General features: G+C 41.2%; 1 protein-coding gene across 2 annotated transcripts; it reads left to right on the forward strand.

Moving 5' to 3' along the window:
- Positions 1–668: 668 nt before the first annotated feature.
- On the forward strand, positions 669–10,450 carry ZFP64 (ZFP64 zinc finger protein). 2 transcript variants are annotated; one of them, XM_057401692.1, is made up of 6 exons: positions 669–839; positions 1,340–1,579; positions 2,963–3,124; positions 4,096–4,158; positions 4,739–4,990; positions 8,808–10,450. In XM_057401692.1, the coding sequence occupies exons 1-6, from the start codon at positions 785–787 to the stop codon at positions 10,106–10,108; spliced, it is 2,073 nt and encodes a 690-aa protein (XP_057257675.1). In that variant the 5' UTR covers positions 669–784; the 3' UTR covers positions 10,109–10,450. The 2 variants fall into 2 exon arrangements, with proteins under 2 accessions (XP_057257675.1, XP_057257674.1); XM_057401691.1 differs by lacking the exon at positions 669–839 and adding an exon at positions 848–1,006.
- Positions 10,451–16,109: the final 5,659 nt, after the last annotated feature.

The following is a 16,109-nucleotide window of genomic DNA, read 5'->3' on the forward strand; positions in this document are numbered from 1 at the left end:
TATTTGGGGTGAGCATGACTGAAGGAAAGGTTGAGGGCTTGTGGAAGACAAATGACCTGGTAAGATGAGAGTTCTTCAATAGAAAGAGTGCAAAGAGAGCTGTTTTACTCACTCAAAAAGCATAGTTTTCTGGCAATCGTGTCTGTGCAACCAGTTGGGTTCTCCGCACAGTTATTAGTGTTGCAGTAGCAGTAAACATGATTTTGCATTAAGGCCAGTCTTACGACACAAAAAGCCAAAACTTAAGGCTGGTTTTCACTGCTTCTACTGCACTACAACAATCTCAGTGCCAGCCCTAACTCGTTACCGAACTCCCATAAGCACATTAAAGCTCTAATTTAAGAGGAACGCCTCTGTGGGAAGCAATGGTGAAGCACAATGGAAGCCTCAGCCCTGATGCCACAGCCATGGCGGAGCAGCATGGCCACGCCATCTACTCCACACGAAGGCACACACGGGTCACTTCGCCTCCTACGGAACGCGCAGGCTTAGCGCTGGCTGACATAAAGTTTAATAATGGTGGCTTGACTTCTTAGGGATGCTCCCGTACGGAGCGGGCGGCAGAAACGACAGACAGCTACAGCCACCCTAAAGCGAGGAAGGGGCGCAGCAGCGCCAGCCCTCAGCCCTGCAATAAGTAAGGGCAGCGCAGCCTCGCCACTCCACTGAGCATGCTCGACTCCTCCACATCCGCCCTGCTCCGCGGCCGAGAGGCGCGGGGGGAGCGGTTCCCCGCCGCTAATAAGCCCCTTGCTGGAGGCGGCGAGCAGGACCCGCTGCCGCCATGAACCCCGGCAGCGGCGGGGGGGCGGCGCCGGCCTTCCCTGGCCCCGTGCAGTGTAAGTGCCGCTGCGCGCCCGCGAGGTATGCGCGCTCCGGGGCTCACACGGCGGAAACCCAGTTGAGCCGGGGCCTAGGGAGGCCCCGAAACCTGAGTAGAGCATGAAACGGGCGGGAGCGGAGCCCGGGAACCTGGCTGCGGGGGGGGGGGAACCCGGGAATCTGGGTGAGCGCGCGGAGGGCTCTGTGGAGCGGCGCCGCCGCCGCTGGGCGAGGGCTCTCCGCGCGGGGCGGTGCGGACAAACGCGGGACGCTGAGGCCTTGGGGGAAACGTGTCCGGTGGCACGGGCTGCCCGTTCTCCTGACAGGCCCACTCTGAGGGTCCCGCAGGGCCCAATGGGCCCCTGCAAGCCTAACCAGGGGCAAGCCACCCTGGGACCGAAGGGGCTGCCCCGCGGCCTGGGCGCTTGGTCAGTGGACGTCTGTGTGTCAGTCTGAGTGGTTTAATGCATTCCCGTTTCCTCTGGACAAGCTCCTGACCATGCTTTTGCTCCCACAGTTCCTGGTGGCACCACCGTGCTGGTGGAGCTCACCCCTGACATCCACATCTGTGGCATCTGCAAACAGCAGTTCAATAACCTCGATGCCTTCGTTGGGCATAAGCAAAGTGGCTGTCAGCTCACTAGTGCGACGGCCGGGGCCACCAGCACCGTCCAGTTTGTGTCGGAAGAAACGGTGCCATCAACACAGGCACAGACCACAACCAGGACAATCGCTTCGGAGACCCAAACCATAACAGGTACCGTGGTGTTACAGACCAGCAGCTTGAAAACACTCACCTCATGCAGAATGGCAGCATTATACAGCCCTCTGCTTGTATGCCCCCGTCACACTAAGCTAAAATCACAGTTTTCCCATTAGTCATCTCATATCTGCAGGCAAAGGAAGACTAGTAAGTGGTGTGCTGCCATCTTGGTTTGGTATGGCAACAGTTACTTGATTTGCTAATTGAGATACAAGTTTACTTACTTAGAGAATTGGTTAAATCTGATGTGGTGCATAACCAAATTGTGCAAACTAATTAAAATTGTCAATACTTCTTAAATATAATCAAATTACTATGCATTTTATTTTTTTAAGAGTGCTCTTGATGAAAAACAGACACAGAATTGTTGTCAGGCGCCAGTCCAGGCTTTTTTATGTGAGAACACTGCATTCCCTAACATTGCTCCCGCAACTAATTGGCAGGAAAAATATTACTCAAAATTTCTGCCTATGCGAAGGCTCAAGTGAGGTTCTGATCCTGGAGACATTTAACTAAAACTAGAGTTTTGTTCCGTGTGTGAAGGTTTGCCCTTCTATATATAGTTGTATTTTATTTTTGTCTGGAACCCTACTGAAATCCAAATTATTTGAGTTTAATTTGGATAGACAGATTAGGCAGAGAATCTGGAAGAGCAGTGAAACATACTGAATTCAGGGCTCACTTCCAGGAATTTTTATATTATAATCCCTGAAACTCGGTGTGGGTTTTGGATGAGTCATTTTTCTGCTTCATATTTACTCATCTTTAAAACGAGGGCAGTTATATCCCTCTGCCCTTTTGGGGTATAGCGTTGTCTAATTGATTTAAAAGCTGCTACTTTGGCTGAGTTTGTTTCATCTGTTATTCTTGTGAGTAACAGCTAAAAACTGTATAGTTGAAAAACACTGAACTTTCTTAACTGTTTAAAAAGAAAGAAATTGTTTACATGATGCCTCTTTGACAACATTTGCCATATAAATAATTTGAGATTTCTTCCCTTTGGGCTGTAGCACAGCCAGTGTTAAAAGACAAACATACTTTATTAATATAAGACCTGGACAAGCATCAGAAAAATAATGAACTGCTGAAGAAACAACAGTGCAGTCAGATAGGATTCAGGGGGACAAGAGGGCCTACATAGGTTTGTACTAAGTTCAGCATGGCTCATCTTGACAGAATTTTCACTGATTGCAGGATAGCAAGGGAAAGAAAAGACATTTTCCTTTCCCCTTCACCCAGGTGAATAGGAAGCCAGGAACAGGAATTTTGCTGGGAAAAAAAGCAGAGTAGAGAAGTAATTAATGAAATTAGAAAATAATTAGGTTTTTCTGATTGGAGAAGTTAATGTTCTCAAATTGAGCTGTTTTATGTGTTTAGTTTCTGCACCAGAGTTTGTTTTTGAGCATGGCTATCAAACGTACCTGCCTAGTGAGAGCAGTGAGCCTCCAACTGCTGCTATTGTCACTACGCCACCAAAACCACGATCAAAAAAATCCACTTCCTCACATACACAGAAGAAACTAAACTGCTGCTATCCAGGTAAGATGTGAACTATACTTTCTTCATCTTCATTTTAAAATTGATAGGTTTTAATAGTTGATACACACAGTAACTCTGTCTTATGCAGTTACAATGTGCAGGACCTGGAAGGCAACTTACAAAGGGTGTGATGTACCACCATTGGTACCAGTAGTAGTTTTGCTATTGAGTTTACATATCGTTGGACTTCAGTCCTGTACTCTGGCAATGCTGCAGGGAGTTTGCTGCAGACATTGGTCTATGTCTACACCATAGCAATGTAACAGCAGTCTTGCTACCTTTTCGCAAACTGCCATTGTTGTACATGAGAAATATTACACGTGCATTTTGCATTATATGTTTTGTCTTTAGTCAGTTAGCATTTTTATAAAGACAAATTGAACTGATGTATTGGAGACCATAATGAGTAAAAACCATTCAATATGCAGAAAATGTGTGTAGAGGTAGCAATAAAGTGAGTAGTCCTGTTAATGGTAGCAGAAGTTACAGCTTCCTTTCACAAGTTTGCTTTCATTTGAAAGGCGTATTTCAAATGCATAGCATTCATTTCTGTACTCTGAAAATGTAGCACTTTCTTTCCACTCGGGCAGAATTCCTGAATGGTGAGCTGTTACCAGAGTTCCCAGTTGCACTAACTTGAAGTTGTACGTGGAATTAATTAGTTCCCCCAGCATCCCCTGTGTACTGTAAAGAGCATCTGAAATCCTAGGCAGAGATTCCAGAGAATTTGTTTCAAAGCTTACAGAAAATGGTAATGTAGAGAGTGAATTCCTTCCTAAGAGAAGCATTAGAAAACTAAAGCTCACAGGTAAGCCGGTCACTATTTTAAGTAGATGTGAGTAAACAAGACAGGGAATTCATTTTCTGTTAATACTGAATTTATAAACATAATGCTGAGAATATGGTAGAATATTTTTATTATTTTGTTACATTTTCCTTGAATGTCATGATCTTGATCTTACCATTGTCAGGTTGCCAGTTCAAGACTTCCTATGGTATGAAGGATATGGAACGCCATCTACGAACACACACAGGTTTATATAGTTGCTGTATTTTATTTTTGATTTGACCTTTTGCCAAAAGGTATTTTTCCACAAAATAAAGTCTCTGTAGATAGGATGCACATGTATGTCTGTACCTGTATTGTAGTTCTCTGTGCCTGGGGAATTGCCCTTTGTGGGTAAGACATACCCCATTATGGGCAGTACCACTCATGAGCACTGCACTGATTTGAGGCACAGTTAAATTTCTGAGGTGCAGACCATGTGTTTATCAGGATGCAGTGTGGTGGTAATGCATAAACCTATTTTCTTCTTAATGTGGAACAGTGATTCCAACATTTTACCTCCCTTCCCCTAAACTGCAATTTCATAGTTGTAAAGGGAGAAAGTTCCAAAGGGTCTTCTAAATATGTTGCACTTGTGCATGCAGCCTTCTAGAGCATAGAAGAGTTCCTGGCTAATAGGATGGCTGCTGAAACCCAATGTCCAGCTTTTAAAAACTAGTTCCAGTTCTGTTAAGTGTTCAGTGTGTACTTTTTTTTTTTTTTTACTGCAACAGCATCCTTATGGTGCAAAAATTCATGATGTGTTGATGCTCTTCTGTTTGCTTCAGGAGACAAGCCCCATAAATGTGAAGTTTGTAATAAGTGTTTCAGTCGTAAAGATAAGCTGAAGATGCACATGCGTTCTCATACTGGGGTGAAGCCTTACAAATGTAAACACTGTGACTATGCAGCCGCTGACAGCAGCAGCCTCAACAAGCACCAGCGCATTCACTCCAACGAGCGTCCTTTTAAATGCCAGATCTGTCCTTACGCAAGCCGCAACTCCAGCCAGCTAACTGTACATCTCAGATCCCACACAGGTAAGTTTATACTAAAATTCAGATCTGCAAAGGTTTGAAGGTCATAGGAAAGACCTTTTTTAAAAGGTATGCAGGTGTCAAGATTGCAGAAAGGGCCTGTTTGAATTCTCGGAAGCACTTAGGCATCCAACTTCTGTGAATTTCTTGGGCATGTAATCTAGTAGGGCAATACATCTATACGAAAAATACCTGGAAACAATCAAAAGACAGATCTGATTCTTGGTAGATTTTCTTCTAAATTGATTTTGAAACTATCTATTAGATGCTCTCAAACCAGTAGAACTGTAGGATCTACTTGATTGATTGATTAAGAGATAAGACAACCTAGGTTCCTATTTGCATCTCTCAAATCAGGTCGGCTATATTAGAAACCCTAAAATTACCTTGTAATTAGTTATATCAGTGTAAACCTCAGCTGCATACTTTAGTTTTTCTTGCATCAGTAAATTAGAAAGTAATTGGCAACTTAAGTTACATCATTTTTTGACCTTTGCTTGTGGTACCTGCCATTTGTAGACCGATGGACATTAACAGTGTCATATGAGCAGCCAGAACTATGTTCTGCCCATTTAATTTTTGCTCTGTGGCTAGGAAGATTTAGCCTTCAGCCCTATAAACATTGTATCATTTTATATTTGCATTGTTTGCCTTGTTTCATTTTAATCAGATTTCCCTTTTATAGATTGTTCCTAGAAGAGATTTGCTGTAAAGATACTGCTTTATAGTTGTCTTCATATGTTGTTTTTCACCTAATCCAGGGTACCAAATTAGTTTTTGGTTTGTCTGTTATACATTTGATTAGTTTGGTGAATTTTAGCTGCAAGGTGACTATGGTTCAGTGATTACTAGATTGGCTTTGAAGCTATCCTACATCTGATTCCAAATTCAAGTACTAAACAACATTATTTCAGATGTGTGCAAGATGGGGTTTATTTTGAGTAGATAAAAGAAAGAAATCCCTTGTGCATTGTGAAGGAGGGCAAGGTTAAACCAACCTGTCTCTAGCAGAAAAGAATATTTTGTACTTCACAAGTCCGCTGTGATGGAATAGGTAGGACTGTCAGGCAGTTATTTTACAGGTTTCCCTCTTTCTATTGCTCTATAAGAAGATGTGATGGTCCATCAAGATGGTATGCACACTAGTCACAGAACATGGTACTGCATTTACCCCATGTCATATAAGAGCATGTATGCTTGTACATTTGTGTACATGGTCCAGTATGCTTTGAATTTGGCTGTGGGAGAACCTGTGAATGATCATGATTCTCTTGTATTTCCAGTAGAGTTAGATTTTTGTGGCATTAAATATTGCAATAGTTGAGAAGCAGTTTAGGCTACCTTCTTTCTTTTTGGCAGATCAGTCTCTTGTATCATAAGCAATTGAATTATGCTGAAATTCAAGCCTGTCTCTTCCATTTCTGCAGAATAAATCCTTTTTCCTTAAAAGGACTTTTGATTCTCTGAAAAGTGGCACAGGAATTTTGAAACTAATTGTTTCATCCTTGTTAGGTTACAAAACTGTTATGCACACAGACGGTTTTAGGAGAAAAGTGAGACTGGTATGTAGAATATATTGCTGACTGGAATTAGTCATACTCTAGAAGGTTGAGTGTAGTCTACATTGCTCAGAGTGAGGTCATCTACATAGCATTACTTGTTGAAGTACTCATCTGAAGATTAGTTTCCTGTTAGTCTGAGTAAAACCACTGTTACAACCAATAATTCCAGGATCACTCTTCTTTTTTAACTTCCATTCTGTCAGTGTCATATGTATGGGCAGAAATGTAAAGAAATAAATGTAAAGTTATAGACCGCTCTTTAAATAAACAGAACCAACATACTTTGCTATATTCAGTAAAATTACTAATTCTTTTTCATATATTGTGCTATCCTGTATGAGAATTAAGTCACTGAAATACATACTGTGCCTTCATCAGCAAAGTAGATAAAAAGTCAGTAGCTGAGTGTGCAGCGGAGATTGTAAAATAAATGAGATGAACAAACAGTGCATCTTCATTAATAAAATCTGTTTAATATAGATAATACACCATGCATCTCAATTATTAAACAGATACATGGATTAGCACAGTAGGCCACAACTTGATTTGAAAAATACGCAGCTAAACCAATGACATATGTAGCTGGATAAGCAAATTATGCAAAATTATACAGCTATAACAAACTCTATAAAATATTAACTTGTAAAATAAATCAGGCATTTGCAGTTTGATTATTAAAGAAGATAAATGCTTGCTGAAGTAAGTACACTGTCATTTTCCTCTCTCACCAAGGGTGTCTTAGAACCTAATAACATAATTCTTTGACTTTTTCCAAAATAATATCTAGTTAAAGATTTTGTGCTCAGGTATTTTAGAGAGCTATGTATTTAGGTTCAAGAAGAAAACCGAACAGTTATTTAGTTGGGTAGGTAGGTTTGCTTTGGATTTTTTTTCAGTGACTTCAGAACAGAGTTACCACGTCTTTATTCTGGGAATTGATTATGGACTAAACAGAGCTACAGCTTCATTTGCTCCTGCGTGTTGTGACACAAGCCTGCAAATAGAAAAAATGCAAAATAGTGGCTTAGTGGTTGTTCTTTTTGGTAGTCTGACATAAATAGACTTACAGAGCTCTTGCAGATGAGTGTGTTCATTTTTCATGTTTTATCAGTTAAGAATTTGACCTAACTTTCAACTACTATTGTTTGGTTTCTGAATCAGCATTGCTGTCAGGGGAAAAAAAAAAAAAAGAAAAAAGGCTTGTGACTATTTTGTATACTGTTTGCATGAATCCAGACTGATAGTAGATTTTCTTGAAGTGATCTGTGGAATGTTATTAGGTATGATACATAGTGCAAATATCTCTTTCTTCGTTGCTGTAATGCCAGAAAAACAAAAGCTTAATGTTACTTCTCTGTGTAAGCACATTTCCCTAGAGTCATGTATTTGCATGCATGTTTCATTAGTCTCGCATTTGTCTTTGCCAGTTGCATTTATGTAGCTGCTCTGATCCCCTTTTTTGTTTGGTTGGTTTTTTTCTTCTTTTATTTTTGTAGTAATGCTCTGGTGGTGCAGTCACCTGACACTGACCTAGGTATGGACTTTTGTCCCCACATCTCCCTATGTCCTGACAAAGAGTTTCCACTGCCTTCCTGCGCCAGTATTTGTGTTGCACTGCAAGAACCAGGCTAAAAAAGAAAATAATCAGTTTTTCTTGTGAGGTAATCTAACTCACCATGTGAACAAATGTACAGGAAAGGCAGTAAGGAATATATTACTGAGCAGTAAGCCCAGTGTCCATTAAGCATCTGTTTCTGCAGTAGCCTACCACTTACCTAGTTTAAAGTTAACCTACAAGCCTCCCTGTACATCCTGTGGTAAACCCAAGACATGGACATGTTTATGTTGTTTTCTTAAACTTCAAAAATGCAACAGCTGGTACAGTGTTTTTTTGTTAATTCTTAACACTAGGTGGGGGACACAGTTGCTAAAGAAGGGGAAATAAGAAACTTCGGTCACTTTCTGGAGCGTGCTGAACAGTTTTACACACAAAATGCACTGAAAATGGAGGATGCATCAAAGATGCAGACATGAAAAAGCAACAGATGTTGTCAGACATGCTTGTGGAGAGTTTGCACACAAATATGTCAGACAGGGTGATAAATACTGTGTCATTAAAGTTCTCTACTTCTTAAAAATTTGTTGGTAGTTTGCAGGTATTTAGAACACATCAGCTGTACATAATTCATTACAGCATTGATGTCTCCAGTGGATCTTGGTGTCTCATATGTAATTTGAACAGTGTTTTTTGTTGACAGGAGATGCTCCTTTCCAGTGTCAAATGTGTCCTGCTAAATTTAAAATCAACTCAGACTTGAAGAGGCACATGCGTGTGCATTCTGGTGAGAAACCTTACAAGTGTGAGTTCTGCGAGGTCCGGTGTGCCATGAAAGGAAACTTGAAATCACACATTCGTATCAAACACAGCATGGAAAATACTCTCAAGTGTCCAGAGTGTGAATTTCAGTGTGGAAACAAAACAAGCCTTCGGCACCACATAAGAACACATCAGCCTGAACAACCAGTGAAGTGCTCAGAGTGCAACTACTCTTGCTCCAACAAGGCAGCTCTAAAAGTGCATGAGCGTATTCACTGCAAAGATCGTCCTTTCAAATGTGAATTCTGCAGCTTTGATACCAAGCAGCGGAGCAACCTGACAACTCATGTGAGGAAAGCTCATGGTGACAAAGTCAAGACCAAGAAGCAAACTGTGGAGAAGAAGGAAGGAGATAGGCCAAAGCAAGGTGGATCCAGGCAAGTTGCCAAACTGGATGCCAAGAAAGCATTTAAGTGTGACTTGTGCGATGCTTCCTTTGTCCGAGAAGATTCTCTTCGGAGTCATAAGAAGCAGCACAGTATGTATAATGGATCTAAAAATAATGAACTGGCTGTTCTACAGCTCCAGATGGATCCTAGTCGGCAGACCAGTGCCCCAATTACTGTCAGTCATCTCCAGGTCCCACTTCAGGCTGCTCAAGTTTCTCCATACAGCGAGGGAAGAGTCAAGATCATTGTGGGACACCAGGTACCTCAGACTAACAGTATCGTCCAGGCTGCATCAGTGAATGTTGTGCCTCCTACGTTAGTTGGCCAGACTCAGGAAGACCTCTCAGCCAACAGCCGCTTGCAGCTTTTGGGCCAAGTCAGTTTGTTGGCACCACCTCCACCTCCTATATCTCAAAGTGAAGCTGGGCCTGTGGCACAACCAACAGTTCTTCTCACAACCCATGACCAAAGCGACGGAAGTGCTTTACATCAAACTCTGATTCCTGCTGCTCCTGTCAGTAGTCATGAGGCTTCAGCGAACCAGGCATTCATCGCCAGCTCTGGAATCAGCTGCTCTGACTTAGAAGGCCTTAATGCTTTGATACAAGAAGGAGCAACAGAAGTGACTGTAGTTAGTGATGGAGGCCAGAGTATAACAGTGTCCACTTCAGCTCCCCCTCCTCCTATCTTTTCTTCATCCTCTCACACAGAAGCCCCAAAGCAGACCTATTCTATCATTCAGAGTGGAGCTCACACAGCTTTGCTGTGTCCAGCAGACTCCATACCAGATTAGTCACAAAGTACTATTACTAAACAAATTTAAATCTCAGAGGCAGTGCTGAATTCAGCAGAAATGCGTAAGATAGAAGTGAATGCAGAATTTATCCTACAAAGCTAAATACCTTCCACCTGCCCATTTTACTTTCTGTACAGAGAAACATACATCTTGTATGTGAAAAAGAGGATTTGTGTATTTATGTGCCTCTGAAGTCAGAGGCTCTGTTCTTTGTAAAATCTGAGCAGCAAAGCAACTGGTGAGAATTTCACCAAGCAGAAAGCTGCCTGGAATGATTCTTATGTTGTGCTGGTTAAAGTAACATAGCCTCCCTCAGTTTATTATAAATTACCTTCGCAGTGGACTCATTATTTCATGCACACACAAAAAGATAATAGTCCAAGCCGTTCTGAAGTGTAAGTGAAGTCTGTTTGAATTACATGCTATGTATGCATCAGGTGTACCTGGCTGGTTGTTGATCTGTAAGAAATGTCTACTACTGGGTCTAATGCAGCCTCAGAAAAAATTAAGGGGTCTGTTCCTTATTATATGTAGAAGTTGCTGGTACATAGCACTGAATCAGGAAATGCTAATGCAAAAGACCAGGTGACCGTCTTTTAGAAAACAAAAGAATCTTGTCTGTCCATCAGTAACCGCTAACTTTGTTAATAAGAACACTATTGAAATCATGTATGTGGCACAGTGATGTCTGTCAGAGGCACCTGTGTTTTCAAGAGCAAAACGACTGCAAATACATTTTTTACAAACACTTCTTAAATTTTGTGCTTATTTTGGTGCTGCCTGTTTGTAGTTGCATGGGTGGTAAAAGCGCATTATGTTTTGGATCTGCCCTTTTCAAGTTAAAGAGGAAGAAGGAAAAGTTTGAAGAAGGAAAATCTAAATGAAAAAAATAATAGTTTTCAATCGAAGGTGAGAAACTAGCATAAACTCAGATTGAATCACAGTGAGATAGTAATTCATCATTATGTGATGCACATTTCTATAATGAATGAAATCTAGGCTGTATTTTGAACTATGCAATATTATAGTCCTACCTGGAGAGCATTCCTGTAGTGGTAGTTAATGTATCTTCACTAACAAACTCTCTGGTCTGGAGAACTGAAACTCAGCTTGAGAAAATAGATGGCTCTGTAGGTGCCTGGATCTGCGAAAACCAGAGATGATTTAACAGCCAGACAGCATCCCAGGGACAGTTGTTAACATACATGAAGACTGAAAAGAAACTGTTACCAAAACCAGCTCTGAGATTCCCTCTTGGGGAGTCAAAGTCAAGATAAATTTCAAAGTGTTTGCTAGTGGGAGACATTGAATGATTGCTTTATGTGCTAGAAGCATGCTTGGAAAGCATATAAAGATTATCTAATTAGGGCCACTTTCTGAATAGTCCTCGTGTTTCAAATCTTTATCTTGATCAGACTTTATTTTGTGTAGGTGGGGTGCTCCTCACTTCTTCCCTCTGTGTGGTACATACTGTTTGTACAGTGTAAGGCTTCCTGCTGTTCAATGCTGAGTAGGAAAATGCAGTCATAATTCTCAAGTATAGTCATACAGGCTGTTCTTGAAAATGTGACCTTTGATTTTTGTTGAAATAAGGGTTGTTTATACTTGGATGCTCCAGTTTCACTGTCATTATTTATGGGAAGTAGTGTTTTTTAAGATCTGTATCTCTTCTGCCTTCCAAATCCTTGATTTTTAATGTTCCTTTTTTTGGAAGTTGTGTTGGTTTGGGGGTTTTGGTTTGGTTTGGTTTGGTTTTAAAATCTAGGGTTTGATTTGAACTGTCTGACACTGTGCCTCACACTTGCAGATATCAGAAAAGACCACACTCCAGTGAGAGGAAAAAACTTCATAAATGATTAGTTAAAAAAGCATTAGTAAAAACTTGTTTCCTAGCCCCATGCTGCATTGAAATATGAAGCGAAAGTTCTGAGTTCACCAACAGTTGTATTTCAGGGTTTATTATTTCCTGCACTTGTTCAACTTTTCTGGTGATACAAGTTTGTCTCCTGTTAATTGTCTCTTCCCTACAGATAGGTTATTTGAGGAGCTGACAAGACCCAGCTCCAAGTCACTGAGCACACCTGATTTTATATAAATTAGAAGTGGGAGGTTTTTTTACTACATTAGATGACTACAGAACATTAATTGAGAACAACAAATTGAAAGCCCAGATACTCTGAGGTTTAACACTGGCATCACTGTTTTGTGGCTCTCCAGCTGCTTTTCATTGTTGTGCCTATAGCACAGACCCAATCATGACATTTCAACTACTTTGAGACTACTTGTAATGCACCTGAAAGATAAAAGGCGTCACAGGTAAGTGCTTGATCCTGTTAGATGCGGTCCAGGTTGTAAATGGTCACTGGAGCAGCGCAGATCAAACGCGTTGTTATCTTTGAACTAAAATGCATGGCATGGTAGCAGTTCTTCACTATTAGCCCATCTCCAAATGTATGTGTACATATGTGTGTGATCTAAATCGTCAGGCTGCATACAGTTCCTGTGCACTGGGCCAATAGTTACTGTAAACACCAGTGAAAGATGGGAAACTCAGTCCTGTAACAGTAAATACCCATTTTTCACCCAGCTTATAGTGGTTCTAGACCAGCTGGAGCACTCATGTTGCAGGGGAGGAGACGCTTCCCCAGAAGCACAAGAGCCTGGTGGGGCTGAGCTGCCCAGGCTGTGGCACTTGTGACCCACAGCTGAGCTGCAGGAGAGGGGAAGTTCAAGTCTATGTGACCTGCAGAGGGAGGGGTATCCATCAGGTCATCTCAGTGATCTAGGACTGTTCCAAGTTACACTAGCGTGGAAAAGTATATGGTAAACTACAACCAAGATCAAACAGGTGGGTCAAGTGGACAGTTTCTTTCAGCTTTTTTGCTAAATTATAATACTGAGCAACACAAATGGTGATATCAGTTCAATTCTCACCTTTCAAAACCTGTGCTAGGTCTTTGCATTGGATTAACTAGTCCACTGGTGATCTAGGTTTTAATACTTATAATTATATATTCTTTCTTTTTTGTTAGACAAAAGAATATAAATTGATCTGGCCTCACTTGGTTTTGTCACTGTTCTGTCACAAGTGTGCCTCTGTATCTGCTTGCTTACACACCGTTTCCCCAGTATCTCTAGCTGGTTGATTTTATGAAGGCTGGTGATCTCAAGGATAAATTATGTTCTAGTTTCTACAAGCCACATGGGTAAGAGAGTTAAGTATCCCTACTGAGGGGCTTGCATGTCAGAGACCTGTAGCTTTCCAAGTGCTTCAGCTGGACAAGAAAGATAGGAGCTGGTGGACGTGTACTGCTCCAAGTTGAGAGCTGGTGGCTGTGCATTACCACTAAGGGGTGGTAGTCTTATTAAGATAAAGTTTGGATGTAGTTTGGAATAGCTGATGCTGGTGGGTATGGTGGGCAGACTTTCAGTTATAGGAAATTGTACCAAGCCTAAAACCTTGTATGTACAAATGTACTACAATTTGGCAACTGAAAAAAGTAAAAAACCCACATTAATTTTCATATAGTTGTCGATATAAATGAACTCTGCATGCAGGGTTTCATGAGCGTGTTTTGTGTCATCTATAGGTGGTGCTGGAGATCCAGATAAGCTTTTAACTGTGGTCTCTTCTGCTTGGTGGTGTTTCCTGTGAAACAGCTCCCCACTTTTAATTCTTTGCCGCGTAAAACCGTTTCAAAACCCACTTTTATAAAACGTTACAAAAAGCTCAGCTGTAAAACCTTATTCACTTAAGGAATAATGGAACAAATAAAAAACCTACAAGGTTTTCTACTCTTAAATCCCCTGATGCAGATCTGTGTCCAAAACCGAATCTCACAGTTTATGTTCAATTGCTCATTTTTTACTCCCTGTTAATTAATTTTACTGTGTACATACTTTGCAGCTGCAGAATTGTGGTGCACTGCAAGAGTGATGCAAAATGAGTGATTTGACAAAGCTGATGGTTTGAACTGCAATTTATCTGTGTTTGCACTTGGCCAACAGACCTGCACCCAGGGGATGCCCCACCACGTCCAGGAATCTCATGTTCAATCTGTGTTGCACTCAATGTTACACAGCTCTGCTATCTGCATTTCAGATTCACAAAAAGGCTTGTTTACCTTTTAAAATAGGAAACCAGTAGATTTGTCATATTGTAAAGACTAACCTTCATTGTGGTCCTGTGTGTGCCTCTAAGATAAACAGGAAAGATAACAAAATGGTGTGAATGAATAGACAAAGCTTAGTGCTGCTTCTTCAACATTGTTTAGCTGATTGCATTATGTTTAAGTGAACAATCTAGAGACTTCTTTCCTCCACCCTAAAAAAGAAGCTGATAACCAAGGCTAACACGGGGGCAATTGTTTGGGTTGTGTTTTTCAGTTTTCCAATAGTCTGGCTTTATTTCTGTGTATGACAGTAATGGTCTTTGTGTTTTAGAGCTGGCAGAAGCAGATTGTTTTAATCTGATATTCATTTAATACATTCTTCAAGTTCTCAACAGAACTATCCCTTGAGAGAGCATGGTAATTCATAACAAGTGTCTCTTGTACAGCTTGCTTTCAAGCACATGGTAAATAAATTGTGTACCTTCCTAGAGTCTGCCCTAGCCTCAATGCTCTGTAGCAAGTTGTCTCCTTCCCAGGCAACATTGAGATGGATTTTGTTCCTTTTGCCTGGGGACCTCCAGGGTAAGCACTGAGCTTCATGATGCATGTGGCACACAGGGGGTGAGCAAACCTGGCTGCTTCTCACTTCTGCTCACTGGTTACAAAATGGATGATGTTTACAGAGTTTTACTGAACTGGCTCTAAGAGACAAATGTAAAACTAAATATTCCATAGTTAACTTCGTTCAGCACAGGTTTTGTTCTCTGCAGAGTCTCGTGCCTTTCACAAGTTGCTTTTGGGGACCCAATTGTGAGTTTACAGTGTGTTACAGTTCTTCCTCTTTTCTGCATGTGAGTTCCTGTGACTGCTAAAAGAAATGGGGTTAAACAGAGCAAGACCTTTAGCTAGAACACTAAACAAGCAGTGGTGCATAGCCTGTATGCATCTCACATAAAGCAATCTCCTGCTCTTGTGTACTTCCAACTGGGTTTGATTTTGTTGTTACTCCGTGACACTGCTTTTTAAAACCAGACCCAAGTATTATGTGAGCAGAGACTTATCCTCTGCAAGACCTGCTAGAATGTGCTTTTCCTTCATGTTTTTGTGATGTAGAAGCATGCAGCAGGGAAAGAAAAAGCCGAAGTCCAAAGAAAAATGGTCTTCACTACCTTTAACTGTGTTTCGGGGTGGCAGTTATCTATGTGAGCTCCTGCACTGTGTCCCCAGAAAGATGCCATTTGAACAATAAGCCAGCAGCACTCAGGATTAAGCCCTCTATCAGTGTTGCTAGTTTCTTTTATGTGGTTTTCATAAACACTTTAACTGTCATTTGCATCAAAATGGCAGATTCCTGCTCAAAACTAGCATCAATTTGTCCCGTGCACAGGGTGAGTTACTGGGTATGAAGATGCATCAGGAAGCACTCCTGGATGAGTGAATGGGATCAACTCCTCATGTGAGGTGAGACCTAAAAGCAGCAGAACTTGGCCCAAAGCTAGCTCCTTTGGGATCTGGGGGATCACCAAACTTATATTGAATACACATGATTTTTACAATTAAAAGTTGTAATCAAAATATTTCCCAATCATTTTGGCAGAGCAGTTTATTGCTCTTTTGCTCTGACTGCACTGGAAAGTACCTTCTGTTGTGAGGTTTTAAACTCTTCCTTAGAAATGTTAGAATCATGCCAAGACATTTTTCTCTAGATTGCAAACAACTGGGGAAAGGCTTCTCTTTCAGATATATTTATTCTGTATCTGTGATTCTTTGATTGTGTTTGCAGTCAAAATATGGTTGTCCTTTTTGCAATGTGATGCTCTGGTGGCTGTAAAAATATTTGCTGTGTCCTCAGTGGAAAGGCTTCTATCCTGTAATTTCAGGAATAT

This window comes from Pezoporus wallicus, unplaced genomic scaffold (assembly GCF_028554395.1).
Source record: "Pezoporus wallicus isolate ANWC-B61680 ecotype Strahan unplaced genomic scaffold, APGP_CSIRO_Pwel_v1 contig_9238, whole genome shotgun sequence".
NCBI lineage: Eukaryota > Metazoa > Chordata > Aves > Psittaciformes > Psittacidae > Pezoporus > Pezoporus wallicus.